At 42.0% G+C, this 18,865-nt stretch overlaps 1 protein-coding gene across 1 annotated transcript in view; it reads left to right on the forward strand.

The window, feature by feature from the left end:
* The first annotated feature begins 10,514 nt into the window (after positions 1 to 10,514).
* Positions 10,515 to 18,865, forward strand: part of LOC145994072 (26S proteasome non-ATPase regulatory subunit 1-like) — a 241,049-nt gene continuing 232,698 nt past the window's right edge. Inside the window, exon 1 of the mRNA XM_083130158.1 lies at positions 10,515 to 10,596. Coding sequence (XP_082986284.1) covers positions 10,515 to 10,596 — 82 coding nt within the window. The remainder of the gene's footprint in view (positions 10,597 to 18,865) is intronic.

Genomic DNA, 18,865 nt, shown 5'->3' on the forward strand with positions numbered 1-18,865 from the left:
AAGATGGAAGGAAAAGAACGCCTGAATCCAGTGAAGAGATATAATCAATTAAAAGTGAGTGAGTGATATGTGGCATCTTCACTGGGTAATCCATATCCTCTCATGGTTGTCGCGTCGCTTCTGTTCGAAAGATTGCATTCATTACTGTAGTTCGTTTCCAAGCGACAATTCTCACATTTCGCCTGTTGCTTGTCAGACCAAAGAAACACGACAAGCTGCACGTGTCGCTTGTCGCTTGCGTCTTGCTGGAAACAGTTCTCTTCTTTGACTGTCAATATCAATATCTCACTTTCATGTAAATTCTTTCATCGGTTAAGCATGCTCTCATTTCTCTATATTTCTCGATGTTCCAACATATCTTCGATTTTTTAGCAAGCTCTTGGTAGTTATATTCTGCAAGATTCCTCCTCGCAAATTCTAATTCGTCACACGTTGTCCATAACGAATCTGCCCCGACCTTAACCTCGTGTCCCAGCTATCTTTACTTCCAAAGATCACCATCTTCCTGCTGAAATTTCCTCAGAATTTCCTTAAATCTGCCAACCATCTGCTACCCCAGGCGCTTCCTTCCATTCATCCTTGCGCAAAACGATGTGGAGGTAGTCGCTACCATCGCTTACTGTAGGTCTTCGTCCAGCCATGCTGGGGACAATCGTCATAAAATTCTTGCTCGTGCAAACAGGTCTTTCATTGCGACCCCTCTTCTCAAAATCTACACACCCTCGTCCCCCTCAAGTATACTGATTGCAAACTCCAAATATTTCGCACTAACAAGCTAGAAATTGACTCTGATTGGTTGATCGAATTGGTGTTTTAAGTCCACTTTATGCACAGTAAGGCTAATCGGGACTGGACCTACAGTGTAAAGTGGGATCTGAACCACTAGGTGCCTCCACCGGGTATTGAACCCATGACCCCTTGATTAAAATGCGACGACGCTACCACCATGCCATCAGGGAGGACCTCGTAATAGACAAATAAGACAGCTGAGCCGGGATTCGAACCCGGGACCCATGACGTCTTAGCGCGATGTGATAAACACTCCACCACGTGGGGCGGCTCCACGGCCGCCATTTTGAACAACTACTCTTAACGTTTCCGTCGCAGAGTTCCGCGATATACCGTAGTTATGTCCGTATGAAATCTACAAGCCGCATCTTTCAGTTACCCTATTCCACTGTAATAGTCACCTCCAGCTAGTTTTGGCTCGTAACTTTTTAAGGACGCATTTCCAGACCGGGGTTTCGTGTCTCTCATTCAAGGTGGATTGATTTAAATCAACCTGATTTAAATCAATATTTAAATAAGGTGATTTTTAACTTTTCTTGATTTAAAATTCATTAATTTTTTATTTGAAAAAAAAATAACAAACTTGTGTAGAATAATGTACAAAATACTGATCATGCTAAACCATAAATAGTGTCATTATCATTAAACTGTAAATAAATATGGCCGCTGATATTTTGCAAACTATATTTAAAAAAAATTGCCAAAATTCAGCTACGAAGACTATAAAAAATATTTTATGTTACAATTGTATACATCCAGAATGTTTTACGTATTTTCAATGGAAGAAAAGTTACTGAAATTATTTTAGTTTCATTAACACACTCAACAGACATTTCTATAGTAAGTATGTATACCATATCAAAAACAGAAAAATGTATATTTACATATTTTTTTTTATTTGCTTTAATCAAACTGTTCAAATATTTTACAGGGCTGTTTACCAGAAAATTCCTTTCTATAAAAAACATGTGTGTATTGTGCCAAAAACCATAGAAACAATTTTGAGCTTGTTTTTTTTATCGATTTAAATCAAGAAAATCATCAAAAATTATTTTTTAAATAAAAATCATGATTTTTGTCCAACCTACCAGTTTGTTTCAAGGTCGCGGAAACACCCTGCATTTCGCCGTGAAGATATATGGGGTACTGCGGTTGGCAACTCTGCACGGTCAGGGGATTACGGCGTGAGGAAGGATGTACATTGTGTGCTTACCAGAGCCGACCCCCTTGCGCGCACGCACAGTCGATCGGAATCGAGTGTCATCGGCGGCACTGTAGTGAACCGCTCCAGGAAGATAATGACTTCAATTTGTCGGAACCACTCTCTTCCACCCGCTGCCTTCCACAGGAAGCCCTGTTCCCGGAAATCTTGCGGAAGGAGGAGGAAAAGTTGCACGGTTTCGACTCCCACGCCGAGCTGATCAATGGATTTTCTTCCCAGAAAGGAAGCGGCGTTGGTTACGATTCCCGCTCCCGAAATATCTTTGCCTTGCACAAATTGAGGTTGGGAAACCTCACTCTTTATTACGCGGTGATTGTGTCAAGTTCTAAGCTTACGAACTACAATTGAGAACCCGAGTTGCTTTAATCTTGTCGCACGCTGAGACGCAGGGAATGCGGCAACAGAACGGAACAGTATCGCTTCCAGCGTCTGAGTGGGCCATAACCCCCAAGATAACTTGCAGACTTCTGGGTGGAAATTCCGTGCTTCGGTTCCGCACCTTCCCCTGTAGTAAGCGTCACACCATTTGATTTCAATAGAAGCAGACGACGGAAGTTCTGTTGCCGGATTTTTCCTTGTTTCCCCGCGTCTCAGCGCGCGGACTCGTGGACTTAAAAATCAAACTGTGCATTTTGCCTAGCCTTTTAAGATGATTTACACACGTACGCATGGACATGGGTATTCATAAAGGGGGGGGGGGGGCAAAAGGGGCCATAGTTCTCTGGAAAATGAATGAATAACGGATGGAATAAATCATTCCTCACATGTGATTTCAGTCTCGGTAATTTCAAGTAAGTTTGGTATTAATAATTTCAAATTAAAGCTGTGTTTTACAAGGGACCTGCTCTGCTTTCATTGTGGGGAGGGAAAATATAATCTACAAGGTCCAGTATGCAAAGCATCTGACTGCTTCCTCTCTCTGAATCTTTTCTCTCCCTCTCTCTCTCTCTCTCGTTTGTCTCTTCCTTTCTCCCTCTTTGTCACTCTTCTTTCTTTTCATCTCTTGTCTTTCCTTTTCGTCTGCATCTTCCTCTCTCTCTCTCCCTCTTTTCCTTCGGTCTCTCCCCCCCTCTCTAATAGTAGAAAAGAGGAGAGGAGTCTTTTAGAGAATAGCAGTCTGATTCCAAACCGAAAAGAAGATGGAGTAGTAGTTCCCTTAGCTCGAGACGCGAGGAGAGGGCGTAGGAGATGAAGCCTTCAAAGGGATGCTTTCTCCGTCGCTTCTCACTCTCTTTGTCTATATCTTTTCACTCTCTTTATCTGTATCTTCTCACTCTTTTTGTCTGCCTCTCGCTGTTTACGTCTGGCTCTCCTTCGCCCTTTCTCGACCGTCCTTTCATTTCGATACTGTCTCTCATGTCCATGGTTCAGTAGGCAAACCGTCAGACTGCCATGGTAGGAGACCTGGGTTCGTTTCCCGAAATGAACGCTTTCAGGCAGGAATTTTCCCGCTGATAGGCCTATATCTCCGCATAAGCGGGTCTCTTGTTGATTACCCAGACTCTCTGGGTACTTGGGTACAACCATTTGGTGTAAAGCTGGCTCTATCGCAGTTACCTTCACTATGGTAGAGATCGAGAAAGTTTTATTTGTTTTCGTTCATTTTGCTCCCGCTTTTCTGTCACTTTTGGCTAATCGCGAAGATGAAGATCGGTGATTATATGATGAAATTGATGAATGGACAGAGAACTCCCATACATACTCCGGCCGGAACGGATTCGAACCCAGGATCATTGCTGTCGTGATAACCACTCCGGCGCGGAGGTCGAGAATGTGTGGAACTCTACCATTAGACCACCCTGCGTGCTTGCATGTCTGTTGGACAGAGATGGTGACTCGGTTTCCTGCTCATCGCACTAGAATACACGATTTCTTTCACCCATAGAGTTCGTGACAATTCGCCACGTGGCTTCTGATTTATAACGCCTACAGGTGCAAACGTCTGTCATACTCCCATATGCCCCATGAGCTGCCTGGCGCACATGTTACCGGGCGGGATGATTAAGAGGCAACGGACTGATATCAAAGGGCTGCCATTGAACTTCCAAGACAGGAATAGCTGAGCAGGAACACTTGCTACGCAATTTTGCAGCGGTGGTGCTCGTGACAAAGAACCAATCATTCCACACACTAGGCTTATTCTCATATCCTCGCTCCACTCGCATCTAAAAGATGTGAGCATATAGGGTGTGAATCGTTTGCACATTTAGGGAAGGGGCTTTTATTGGGAGGAGTGGTGGAAATTTTAATCGTCTCCGGCACTTTGCAGATTAATAATTTGCCACATTATACGTTTGCGTGCATCTCTCCCGAGTGGGCCAATAACTTACAACAATATTCGTGTCCGCACCGGAAATTACCGGGTGGCTAGAATTAAAGTGATTCAACTCAGAGCCCTCTGTAGCCTGTTTGAGGCATCGTAGAACTCTGAAAAATTTGGTGAATCCAATATGCAGACCATGGGGAAGAGGATTGCGATACAAAAAGAAAGTTCAATTTTCCGCCACCAGGTTAAAACGTGGCGCTGTACTTCCATGATGTGTTGTAATAATGACGTAAACTGCTCCAATTGGTTATGGATTTGCCTTTACCTTGCAATAAACAGATTATTTTCTCGCAACTTCCAGCCACTAACAAATGTCTTTCTAATTAATAACTCAGCTACATCACTTAACGTGATTATTTGTACAACCCATCATGGAAGTACAGCGCCACATTTCAACCTGGTGGCGAAAATTTGAACTTTTTTTATTTGTTATTTTTATAATCGCTATCCTCTTCCCCATGGTCCGCATCATAGTGGATTCACCAAATTTCAGAGTTCTACGATGCCTCAAACGGGCTACAGAGGGCTCTGAGTTGGGTAACTTTAAATCTGACCACCCGGTACTTAGCACATTCACGTTACCAGTAATTAAAAAGCAGCAGGTTCCGTTTCAGTGATTCGCTATTAAACCGAATATATGACTTGGAGAGAGAAAGATTACAAACATTTAATTTACTTTAATGAATTTAAAATTAAAACTGTGAACCACAAAAACTCTGTATCTTTCCTTCAAGTCTATGTCTATGCAAGGAGAGACATTGCAATTGACGTAGTGATTGTTTTACACTAAAATCCTGCCGACCTCCGTGGCGGAGTTCATAGCGCGCTTCAACGCTAGGGATCCTGGTTCTAAACCCACCATGGATGTTGTTTGTGAGCATACCGTCACCAATTTCATTATATCATCACTCATCCTCATCGTCGCAATTAGTTAAAAGGGACAGATAATAATCAACATTAAAATTCTGAGAATTTTTTGAACGTGTGAAGAGACGTGTGGCTACAATATGCTAACGTGAGATGGCAACATTGAAGAGAAATGACTTGGCCACACTCCTCGTGCGAGGAAGGTAAGGTAAAAGTTTTCTATTTGAGTTTGTACTCAACCATACTTAAATTTGTACACTCATCTGACTTAGTAATAATGCAGTTCTTTTCTTTGGAGGCATGTGTGCAAAAGATGGAGTCTGTCCGTCCGATATTAATATACACTCCTCACAAAAAGTTTGGAATATTGTTATATTAGGCAAAACAAGTTTGGAATATTGCTTGTCAATAGCTGATAAGCACGGTGGGATATGTCGGTGAAAAGATGAGAACGTCCTCCACACAGATACCATGTGTTGTTGAATTCCAAGGCTGTGTCTATCACCTATTGTCGAATACCTATAACAATATTCCAAACTTTTTGTGAGGAGTATATTTTATGAACTCGTGTTGCCTCTAATATCATGCAGTTTTTTCGAACATGTTTGAAAATTATTGTATCACTCTTATGGTATATAAATAACACCGTACTACTAAATATGATAACTCTGTACAAAATAATGGCAATTAGATTATGTAATTATCTGTGCATACTCAGGTACATGCAACCATGCAAGATTGCAATGATAAAATTGCTAATCTCCACTGTAATTGATCGACAATGTGACATGCGATGCCGCCAACAATTGAGGACTGCAAAATAAGTGTTTCAAATCCCTTAGCTTTCCGCGAGAGCACTATTACGCCCTCGTTTTCGTTTTTATCTCACGGCCCCTTATTCGTATCCATTTTGCAAGGCTGCGTCGTAGAAATTCCATCAATGCACTCCTGCATACGAAAAACTTCTACGACCTGCCTAGCTACGGTCGAACTCACCTTGTTCCAACGATGACCATCACCGTAGGAGTAGGCCGTAAAGCAAGAATATCTTAGCATTTATGAGGCCTGTTCGAGACTTTATTGCTCTGAATTCCGCCGTTGAGATACTGCGGCGATACAGCAGCTGGGCTGCATATGACGGCCCCCTGCGACCTCCTTGCACATTAGTCCTGTCACGTTAAAGTGTATTATTGTTTTCGCCCACGCCCAAAAAGCAAAGATTCCACACTGAATACATGTTTAACTAGAAGTCCCTTGATGGCTGCTGGTGTTGTTTACGTGAATTGTGTCTAAAGTATGGCTAGATTGTTTTCGTAATGCCCCTGCTCATCTCTTACGGGGCAGATTCGAGGAGAGTGCAGCATGCTACGTTGCGGTTCAGGCTCCTCCCACTCGCCGCCTTTTTGCTGCGCGCAGGTGCTGAGGACCGCAGAGCATGTTCACTGCGCATGCTCAGTTTCACTTTACACGAAATGCTTCTTCGCTCTTCTGCCCAGACGGAAGATGCTTCACCGCATGGCATTGCGCATCCTCCCTCTTACGTAACAGAATATACTCCTTCCACACAATACACGTCGCTCTTCTGCACAACAGGCTCCTGTGTACGACACTGCATGCCTACTCCAGTTTTTCGTCTAAAAACCTTAGTCGCGTAAATGATGTTTTTCGACATTATATCCAGGTATCTTAACAAACATTTGCGAACATTCAGGGCAGAGCAGAAGCGAACTGGAGTTAAGCTTTCGCTAATACAATTCAAAGCTATCGTACCACTTGGAATTTCCTCGCGACCAGCTGGTTACGTGATAGCTCGTATATGTACAGGTATATGTTGATGGCATCTGCTACGCTGCAACAAGTTGACTATATACTTTGCGATAACCATTGGCACTTAAAGTTGGACAGTTACATTACATATGTCTGAAATTGTATCTTATTTTGACAATTTATAAACAAAATATAATGAGTTGAAATCGTTCACATAGTTTTGAAACACAGTGTGTATATTTATAGGGATTGGACAAAATAATATGAACACCCACCTAATATGGTGTGGGATCACCTTAGGCTTTGAAAAGAGCCTCAATCCTCCTGGGAATGGATGCATACAAATCCTGGATGGTAGTCAGTGGGATGCTATACCATTCCTCAACAAGAAACTGCTCCTATTGCTTGAGATTAGCTGGCGTAGGGAAACGGGCCCGTACCCTGGTTACCAATACTGAACACAGTGGCTCGATAATATATGAAATCAGGCGATTGTGCAGGCCAGGGAAGATGTGTAAGTGCGTCATCGTGCTCATCAAACTAATCTTGGACGGTGCCAGCGGTATGAATGGGGCATTATCATCCTGGGAGATTTTGTCCCCTGCTGGGAACAATGCCTGCGCCATTGGATGGACATGGTTACCTAAAATGACTTCATACACCTTGGCAGTTACCCTTCCTGTCAGTATGACAATAGGACCTAGTGAATGCCATGAAATGACCGTCCACACCATTACCCTACCACCACCATGCTTCACTGTTGGCACCAGACAGTCTGGATTGTATGCTTCGGCCGGTGTTCGCCATACGTAAACACGTTCACTGGTGGGGAATAGTGTGAAGGTTGATTCATCGGACCACGTGACATGTTTCCATTGGTCGGTGTAGTCCAGGTTTTGTGCTCCTGACACCACTGACGTCTCCGTTTGGCATTGTCCTGCGTTACAAGAGGTTTGGCAATAGCGGCTCTGCCATGGATATTCTGTTTATGCAGTTTTCGTTGACACTGCATTCTCGACAAGCATATTCAGCTCAGCAGTCACTTTGGTTGCGATTGTCTTCCTCTGAGAGCCAACAATCCTCCTTAATGCCCTCCTGTCTCTCTTTGTCAGTTTCGTCTTTCTGCCACTATTCTGTTTCGCAGACGTCGTTTTCCCCTGCACTTTGTATGCTGTCATGACGGTAGATACAGGAGCTCGCGATACCCCTACTAACTCTGCGACCATTGTTACGGATGCCCCAAATAATCGGGCACCCAAGATTTGCCCTCCTTGGAAGTCTGTAAGGACAGACATAATGGTAGCGCAACACAACACGAAGCCGTCCACAGGCTTACTGGTGGCTCACACCTGTAGCAGAGGGATCATAGGACACGGAGAAAACAAAAGACACGTTCAGTGTGTGCCAGTGCAGTCATCACACAACTTCGAAAATGGGGCTCATCTAATCGGGTGTTTATATTATTTTTGTCCAACCCCTGTATATACGTATATACATATATTACAATTTTTGAGATTGTAGTTTCACTGAGGAAAGAAGGATATCGTTGGAAACACTGGCGTAGGCAGGGGTTGTGCTGATAGGGATACAGCCCCCTCCGAAAACATTTTAGATAAACATTTCGTGTGAAAGCAGTAAATAACTCGGCGAAAACCAAAGTGGTAATTGCGTATCGTCCATAAAATGACCCCTGATTATCATTTCTGTCATTGAACAACTTTCAAATCGAAGGTTAAAAATAATAATTACGATTGTGTAATCTGCCTCCCCTCGAACGCGAAAAATATCTGCTTACGCTAGTGATTAGAAAGGTTCAGTTTATATGCTGAAAAATAAATTAGAAGTATGTTTTAGGATCAAGAGTTTATTGACATATTTATTGTTAATTGCACTTTTGCATTTGTAATTGACATGCCCTGTCGAACACCTACTCATAATCACTACTATTTGATTAACATAAATTGTGCACATACTTTGTGATATACGCAAGGAACGTAAAGTAAATGTTGAATGTAAAATGATAACATGAATTAAATTTGTTGTAATCATTTATTATTTTTAACCTAGAATTCTTAATGCGATTTCAACTTGAGCATGAAATCTTGGTCATTGGGTATCCACGCTGTAATTTGAGAACGCATTTTCATCCGCGCGAAAACGGTGAACACTTCGGGAGGAAACTCAATTGTCTCCGTCCTCCACGACAAAGAAGTTTCCGGGAAAGCGACATCTGGAAATTCACCGCATCCACTCCTAGGCGACCGACGGAAGAAAGGTTCCCGAAAGATCGACCGTGGTTTTCCGTAGAAGGGAGCTTTCGAATGGAAAAGTGGTGGACTGATCGCATCACGCCGTCCTCTTCAAAAGTGACGTTTTATTAGGCTCCATCCAGCTTCTTTTGTGTCCGTGAGCAATTGGAATAATTTCGAAGACTTTAATTGGAAAGTGGCTTCGTTCCGCGAAGACAGCAAGTATTTGTAATTTAGCATTCTCCAATGTTTCTTTGGTAACATAACTGCCAAAATGACTGGAAATTCTCAGATTCAGTAAAGTTCTGCAATCTGACTTCTGCTTAGAATTATTGTTATTGGTTAGAAACGGTATAGAGAGACGATAGTTTTAAAATCTTTAAAGAACAAGGCTATAGCTGTCGGAACGAGACCGACATTCAGTGATACAGTCTCTCGTCTCCGTCATACTGTAAAATACAGAGTACAAGAATGCATATATGAAAGTTTGTCCATATCAAATATGCTTTACTATGCAACTTATTCAAGCATACGAAACGGAGTGACGTTGTGCTTATATCTACGTAGATTTGTCGTACGCCTTGTTCAGTACAAGAGAACCACGTTTTGAGGTCGGTTTATTAAGTATTTGAACATATATTTTTAATCTATCTTCGTGACTGAAGTTGAAGACAAGGTGGAGAATGATAGCAAGCATTTGCATCGAGGAGTCGGGCATTTGCAACTGGACACCTAGGACGAGACATTGATCTGCAATTCGTGACGATGCCAAAGTCGGCACCTGCTGCTCGTGACGAGGCCAAAGTGGGCACTTGCAGTTCGTGGCGAGGCCGAGACGTTCAGAATGTTTTTTCATGATTTATGCAACGCGCGGTTTCCTGTTTTTGATTCCCTACTCGTGAAGAATGTTTACCTTATAAACCCCGATCTTATGCCAGTGAGTATACTCCTCTTTACTTTGCATCGTTATGTCTTTGTTGGCATTTTCAAAGACATTAAAAAGTTCTCTGAAGAGCATGGAGTGGGTCGCTTGACGTGAAAGCCTTTTCCAGCGTTATTGTTACTTCTGCCTTATGGTCGACAGAGCGATTGTTCTATTTTTATTGTTGCCAGAGTGCGGTGGCAACAACCTCTCAGCTTGTAACTTAATTTATCTTCCTACTTTGCCCTTCTTTTTTTGCGATGGCGTTTTGCAATCGACCATTTCCTGCAAGCGCTCTCAACTTGTCCATCAAAACGCATCGTGGGGGACCTCCAGGATAATCGTCTAATGCGGCTCCCTTATTTTTAGCGGATGGTCCCCCTGGTCTTTCTGAAGGCGTGCTTCCCCCACCACCTTTACGAGGACGAAGAATGGTCGTTGCAGTGGCTTGATGGTAATGCGCGTTGGAAAGTTTGCTGATCAAAGTTTTTTAACTTTGGTGATCGAAGGTTAGGAGCCTATTCGCAACTTTTCATGATCTCTTCATCTGCTGGATTTACTTTCTTGTGCGACCCTTTTTGTCTTTTTACAGCTTGCTTGTTCGTATTTCTGTTCCATTTTTAGCCCCAGAATCAACAGAATTTTTGAACAAATGATGACTGCAGATTCCCTTCCAGGGTTCGAAACTTGGCTTCGATATTTTGGCGTCATTTGGAAGGATAATGCTTTATCATTGAGGCACCAAAGCCAAGGCTGATGTCGAGACGAAAGAGATTTGGCAGTCTCGGTTTCGTCTCGGAATATACAGTGTAACATCTACAATGTGTCACCGCACAAACTTTCACATCGTATGGAGGTCAGTCACTAAGGCAAACTTTTCTTAGTAAGGGGTTGTCTTTGTTTGGCCCGTCGTTTCTTCACTACATAACCTCAAAAAACTGAATTCTATCCTGATTACAATGTACTTTATTGTAGCAACTTCTTGCAGTATTCAAGATGAAACTCCCGTTATATTTCTTAATTTGCAATCCTCACCCAGAATGGACACGTGCTTGTAATTGATTGATTGATTTGGTGTTTTTAAGTTCACCTTGTGCACAGTAAGGCTAATCGGGACTGGACCTACAGTTTTAAGTGCCTCCACCAGGTATCGAACCCGGGGCCCCTTGATTACAAGGCAATGACGCTACCACAGACCAATCGGGGAGGCAGACTTGTGCGTGTGGAGAGTACAGAGAGAGTGGGAGATTTGCTCAAGAAGATGCATGAAATGAAGACCTGGAGAAATGGAAGAACTTAAGAAGAAAGACGACTATACGCACGGTCATCAAAATAGGCGGGTGGCAGAACTTCGCGCTGTTGCCACGTCGGGTCACAATCCCGTGTGTTCGGAGGTTTAAGAGAATGAAAGGTCTCATTGTTGAGTTGCAGAGCTGGGTTTTGTATACATGTGATACAAATTGACAGTATTTGCTCGATAGGGTAGGGATGACAACTGGATGCCCCGGAGAGAGGTCGGCCTGACGCTCGAACTAGGCAACGCAGCCCGGTTGACGTTGCCACACAGTGTGCGGGAACCAGCCACTTTGTCCCGCTCTCGCTTAGCTTTTCCCAAATGTGGCACCAGCGCAATTCTACCCCGCCGCCTATTTTCATGGCCGTGCGTTAAAGTGTTGCTCACGGGACGAGACGGGACAGGCTTTTAAAAATTCGAGACGAGACGAGATTGATCATGTGTCCCGAGACAAACGAATATTTTCGAGACGAGACAGCATTTCCACGAGACGAGACAGTCCAAAGTCTCGTCTCGTGGGCAACACTAGTGCGTTTATATCGTACAGGCATCACAAATGGATCGTATTTGTCTTTCATGGACCGTAATCTTACTCTTACATTTTGACGACACCTGTACCTGTGTGCGTGTTGGGGGGGGGGGGGGGATTTACCTTATATAAGCCACTATGTAGAGCTTAAAAATGTATATAAATCCTGGTTGAGCTAGACTACCAATCAACTACAATCTTGCAATTGTAGTCAGAAAATAAGATACTTTAAATTGTGAAGCACTGTTCCATTAATTTTGAAATCTTTGTGTATTTTGGCTGATTATTATGGTTTGTGTTCGTACGCGGCCGACAATGTTTTCTTAGTCTTAAGAATGCTATCTGTACTCTATCGTGGAAATCTCGGGAAGTCCGGCCGGCATAGCGGCACGGAATGGGAGAACGCGGGTGGGCGGAGCGAATCATTACACGATGCTGCAAAGGCTGGTAACTGCAATCGCCCCCCCCCCCCCAACACACACACACGAAACCCGTTCCCTCTCACTTGTTCATTGGTCGGGCCCTCTCGAGTCACTACCTGCGCAGAGCCTCGCTTTCGTTCGCTCGCTCCAGAAATTCCCTGGACAGAGTATACTATTTTTTTTTTCGTTCAATAACTTCATTATTAGTTTTTTTTTTAAGTTAGCGGGGATTTTTGATGGTCATCATTCCGAGGGAAAGGGTTAAAATTTTCGAATGAAAGAAAATGAGCTTAGGCAAACCGAAGTCAGGGTTAAACACTTTGAGAAGAGCTAGAAATCTCGGCATCTATTCATTGATTGATTTGCTTTTTTTTTTTTACTTCGCAATTTGTGCCACGTTTGGCTAATTTGCAAAGATTGGGATTCGAATCCAGGACCCCTGGCGTCGTAGCGATATGCTAACCAGTCCGCCACGGGAACTGACGGAATCTGTTGAGATCGAGGTTGAATGCTGCTTATGGTATAATAAGAAGCCCCACTTTATATACAGGGTGACTGGTAATTAGATGTATTCCCTGAAAGGGGTTAAAGTAGAGACAATTTGCAATATATTTGACCATATGATACCCCGTCCGAAAATTAGTAGTTTTCGAGATAATCGAATTTCAATTGTTTTTGAAAAAAATGACAATTTTCCACATAAAAAGTTGAATTGAGAAAAAACTGCTCATTGTATGGAACTTATTTCAGCGTTTGCTGATAGCTAACAAATAAGTGGTTAGTTGAAAAAAAAAAGTTTTTCCCAAATAACAATCACATGTAAGCAACGGGTGGGTCTAAACTTACAAGTGATGATAAAAAATTGCACTCTTAGTTTACTTGGCAACGTATTAATAAAAAAAATGGTATGACACGAAGCGTACAAATTACGTAAATTACTTCCTTGATTCATCAGCTATCCAACAAGGTACAAATGTTGCTGACATTCACATTTGTGTACAAGAAATAACACTTGATTCATCTTCATGTGAATGGAATCAATGAACAATACAATTAAAGAACATTACACGTCTTGCTCAAAGTGGGCACCTCCGTTACGAATGCAGGCACGCAGGTTTTTACGGGTCATTTGGTCTCGTAACTCGTGATGTGATGGTGGCCTTGACGTGTTGACCAGCTGTTAAGATCCTCTCCCTGAGCTCTTCTTGCGAGTTTACCGGTGCCTTGTCATGTGGCTCCAAATGTAAAAGTCGCAAGGCGTGAAATCGGGGGATCGAGCCGGCCAGGGAATCGGTCCGCCTCGGCCAATCCATTTCTTTGGGTAATTTTCATCCAGCCACTGTCCCACGCCCAGGCAGAACTATGGATGGGCGTAATCAACAATCATTTCATCGAGCCATTTTTCCTGCCCCAAATCTTAAATGGCATCACTTATGAACATTTTTTGCGGAACGGGATGGCAATGTTGTTGGAGGATGTGCCTCTAGCTACAAGACGTGACATGATTTATCAGCATGATGACTGCCCAGCTCGATCCCCCGATCAATTTGACGCCTTGCGTTGCGCCTTGCACCGGTAAACTCGCAAGAAGAGCTCAGGGAGAGGATCTTAACAGCTGGTCAACACGTCAAGGCCACCATAACATCACGAGTTACGAGACCAAATGACCCGTAAAAACCTGCGTGCCTGCATTCGTAACGGAGGTGCCCACTTTGAGCAAGACGTGTAATGTTCTTTAATTGTATTGTTCATTGATTCCATTCACATGAAGATGAATCAAGTGTTATTTCTTGTACACAAATGTGAATGTCAGCAACATTTGTACCTTGTTGGATAGCTGATGAATCAAGGAAGTAATTTACGTAATATGTACGCTTCGTGTCATACCATTTTTTTTTATTAATACGTTGCCTAGTAAACTAAGAGTGCAATTTTTTATCATCACTTGTAAGTTTAGACCCACCCGTTACTTACATGTGATTGTTATTTGGGAAAAACTTTTTTTTTCACCTAACCACTTATTTGATAGCTATCAGCAAACGCTGAAATAAGTTCCATACAATGAGCAGTTTTTTCTCAATTCAACTTTTTATGTGGAAAATTGTCATTTTTTTCAAAAACAATTGAAATTCGATTATCTCGAAAACTACTAATTTTCGGACGGGGTATCATATGGTCAAATATATTGCAAATTGTCTCTACTTTAACCCCTTTCAGGGAATACATCTAATTACCAGTCACCCTGTATATATAAAATATACGAGAAGGCACGAAATGCCAATTTTGGAAAGAATAATACGATCTATTTTTCACCTCGTGAAGGACATCTGCATACGATTCGTGCTGTTAACTTCACCAGCTCGTATCCCACATGAATTGGATTTTCCCCTCCGAAACAAAGTTTTCTTTCCTCTCTTTCTCAGCAACCGTTTGAGTTCGAATCTGTTCGCATTGATTGATGGAGCAGTTTGGATTTGAAATTTGACGTCCCAGTGTTGCCAACTGCATGCGTTATTTACTATATTCTGTATTATAGTGAACGTATTTTTTTTTATTTCTTGGAGACCCTTGATCATTACAATGCAACGTAACGTTTTATATTCTTCGATTGTTTATTTATTTCAGCGTCTACCTGTTATGTCACCACACGACTCTACCCTTGAAAGTGCTTCATAACGTATTACTGATGACATCATGGGCCATCCTGTATATGCTTGCCTACCGACGTTTTTTTTTATCAAAGAATGAAGTTGTCAACAATATGGCGGTCTGATGCGGAGACCGGTTTTCACTTTTTTTTTTAACTATACGGGAGTGACTTCCTGCAGAAACTTTCGTGTTTCGCGTTAACTCTGCTATATTAGTTGTAGCTATGATTGTGTTGGTTGCAGTCGAAACGATACAAGACTTATTCATTTTTTATCTCTTGAGGCATTAACCGGCTAAATTAAGAAAATGATGTAAACATCTTTATTGTTTTTCACTGATATACGACATATAAACCTGCAGTTATGTCTTAATTAGGGCGGAGCCGATACCGATGTATCTGTATCGGTCGATACCGATGATATCGGTATCGGAAAGTGTCGGTTGGATTTTATTTACCCATACCCACCCGTGCGGAGCCTAATTACCCTGGAAATTTTGCAAAATTCGAAGTTTCTTTTTATTTTGCATGAGTTTTGTATGAAAATATGATTTTTTTTTATAACATAACATGTAATTTATTATTATGGTTTAATTCTTTAATATTTTAATGCAAATTCTTGGTAAAAATGATTAATAAATTCGAGTGGAGTACTTGCACACAAATGTTAAGCAATATTTTGAACAACTTTTAATTATTACAATTTTCGAGTGTCGGTGGGAATCGGTGAGAGTATCGGTATCGGCTCAGCCCTAGTTTGAATTATATCGCAAAATTATTACCACCCCTTAGGAAGACAGTGTGTAGATTAGTTGAGTTCTCTTGTTCAGTACAAGAGAAGAAACTGTAATTTCCCAGTGACGTAAGTGTGCGTCACAGCTCACAGGGCTTTTTGAATTTCGGAGAAATAAGGCGTTTTTTTTTCCTTCAAATCCAAAACATATGGACTTTTTCTCAGCATAAGAGTAGTGTTTTATTTTGGCAGAATGTCCATTTTGTAATCATTTTGTGGAAACTAACATTTAAAATGACGCCATATTTTTTCCCTATTTCCTTTACAGTCTAGTTTTAATTTTCTTGCGGAAAAGTTTGCAGAGAAGAGTATATGTGGCCAATAACTGCTCTCTTTAGTTCACGTTCCGGAAACAAAAAGGTGTCAGATACGTAACACTTCTGCATGCCCTAAAATTACAACTTTCCTACATTGTCATGTACCCTTTGCAGCAGTCTTTTCAAGCTTCGCCTAGTGACGTTTCTCAAGAACGGGTGGCAACACTGGGCCATGGCGCGGCGCAGACTGTGGGTCGGAATAAATATTCCGTTCGGTTGGAAAACTTCAAAAGGATTTATACTGTTCTCTTGGTTTTATCAAATCTCCCGATTCTGTCAGTTTTGTAAATGGCCACTTTTTCCCCTCGCTACTTTTCCTCTGCCTTTTGTCACGTGGGCATTGTGAGAGCTGAAGTCCTGGCTTCGAATAATCTGCCAGAAGCAAATGCCCGTTGAGTGTGTGTCTCCCGTCGTAGCGAGCCACGCACGGGACCTTGGGGCTGTCCCGAACAGCTGCAACCAACGTCCCGGAAAGTGTTCTGGATGTGCAGACATTGTTTTGTCCGATACCGCCGTTATTGTCTCGCATTGTAGCGGATTTGTCGGTGACAGTCGGCTATTTTCAGTCATTGGCTTGAACCGTGAGACTGTTCATGCTGAATAACATCAGCGTTGTCAACCCTATGGTTTTGTGGTAAATATCCGTAATTTGAAGTCCTATTGTAGCGGGGGAGGTTTAAGGGCCGATGCAAATGACGCGAACTGGCTCTCGCAGCCACGTGACTCTCCACCGTGTAGTTAAGTTCGACCGCGACTAAACTCTATCCAGGGAATCTCAGGAGCAAGGCCGCGCGTAACGATAGGGATGAGGGAGTGGGCGGAGCGAAGCAGCAAAGGCTGGTAAGGGTACTCGCTTGTCTCCCTCCACGCAATCCCGTTCCCTCGCAATTGTTCATTGGTCGAGCCCTCTCGTGTCACTACTCGCGCAGACATGCTTTCTTTCACTCGCTTCAGACATTCCCGGCACAGGGAAGGGGAGACCGGGGGGAGTTGCCCATAGGGGCGAGTTGGCAAAGTACATTTTATTCCAACCAACCAAGAGTTGGCAACATTGCAGGTTACTGTGAATATGTGCCATATCTAGAATCAACTCACAACTAAGAAGTTGAATGTCTTGTTTACAAAGTTTCTAGTGCATGACAAATAACATCAATTCTTACTTGCGAAGAAAAATTTTCTCAACTCTATATTATTTCTTATAAGTTTTCAAAGTAAGTAAGAGGCTATATGTAATATTATGGTAAATCATACCGAAACTACATTCGGATACTTTGTTAAACTGCAATGTTTAGCAGCGGCATGACCAGAAAGTCCAATATGGCGATCGGGGTGAGTTGAAGGAACGGACTAATTGACAATACTGTAGACCTATTGAGAAAATTGTTCTTCAATTAATTGTTTCATCAGAAACATCTTAGCATATAGACACATTGTTTGTAATAATATATATTAGATTTGGATTATAGGACAGTACCATATATTGCATTTGTATTTGTGATATGACAATAAACACTGGGTAAAATATTCAGTAAACACTTTTGAAAACTTTAAAAAAAGTTTCGAATATTTATATCTCAAGTTATACTGTTCATTTGAAAACATTTTTTTAATACGTAATTTTTAAGGCAGTATTTTGTTTGAAATAAAATATTCCAAAGCATGTAGGGGGTAGAATTACACATATTGTCAACTGACCCCACACATACAGTCAACTCACCCCATGTATGGGATGAATTGACAATACTGGCACGCTTCGAGAGAAAAGTAATAATTTTACAAGTTTTAGCATTATGATGTAATAAAAATTCACAGTGGTCAAGGAAACTACAGGTATTGCTCGTAGCATTTCATCAATAGTAGATAGTAATTTTTAAGAGCTACAAAAATTTAAACATAAAAACATGCTCAACTCACCCCGGTTTCCCCTATAGTGTTGAAAATAGTCGTAATGCCTCACTCCCACGTGTAAATGCGCATTTGCGAACGCAATTTCTGAAATGACAAAAGTAAATCAGTTATTATCTCAGCCAGCCGAGGTGTCAGTAACTAATGCCCCTGGCTGAGAGAGAGTTTGTGTTCGAGAACGTTTTTTCCCTCCGACCTATTTGTGATTTCAATAGTTCCATGATTACTCTCTACGGAGTTGGATAGCCAAACCGTTTCAAATCTCGTAGCTTCCACAAACAAGGTAGCTTGTTAGTGCGCCTCCTACATCCAAACGCTTCGTTGTTAGTGATTGAGCTTTGTGTTTAGGAAATTGCCTTCATCTGGTTCGTCGACGCTCGTAATGTAATTTTAGTGCATTTTGCAAAGGAAAATTCTATACTGCGGAGGTTCTCATGGTACAAAGAGAGCACCGAACCATGCGAGATGCCTACCTCAGTTCAAAATGTACCAATTCTTCACATTTTCCTGTCTGAATCGTAGAGATTGGGTAAGATGTTGAGTAGAGCATCACTTTGGCTACACTTGCCAGTAACTCCTTTCGAGGTGCAGTGGGGGGAAGTTGAAAATATTGTGACCACGATAATTGCTGTTAAGAAACACACTTGACGGGTTAATCAGTTCGATTGATTTTGATTGGATTTCTTGTTTACTCCTCTTTTCTGCCATTTTTGGTGACGTGAGGATGAAATGTGATAAGGTGAAATGAATGAAAGGACATTACACAACACAAGCTCACCTGAGGATTAGTCTGCAAAGTGCAGTCCAGGGTGTACT

This window comes from Lepisma saccharinum, chromosome 10, assembly GCF_977018435.1.
Source record: "Lepisma saccharinum chromosome 10, izLepSacc3.1, whole genome shotgun sequence".
In the NCBI taxonomy this organism is placed as follows: Eukaryota; Metazoa; Arthropoda; class Insecta; order Zygentoma; family Lepismatidae; genus Lepisma; species Lepisma saccharinum.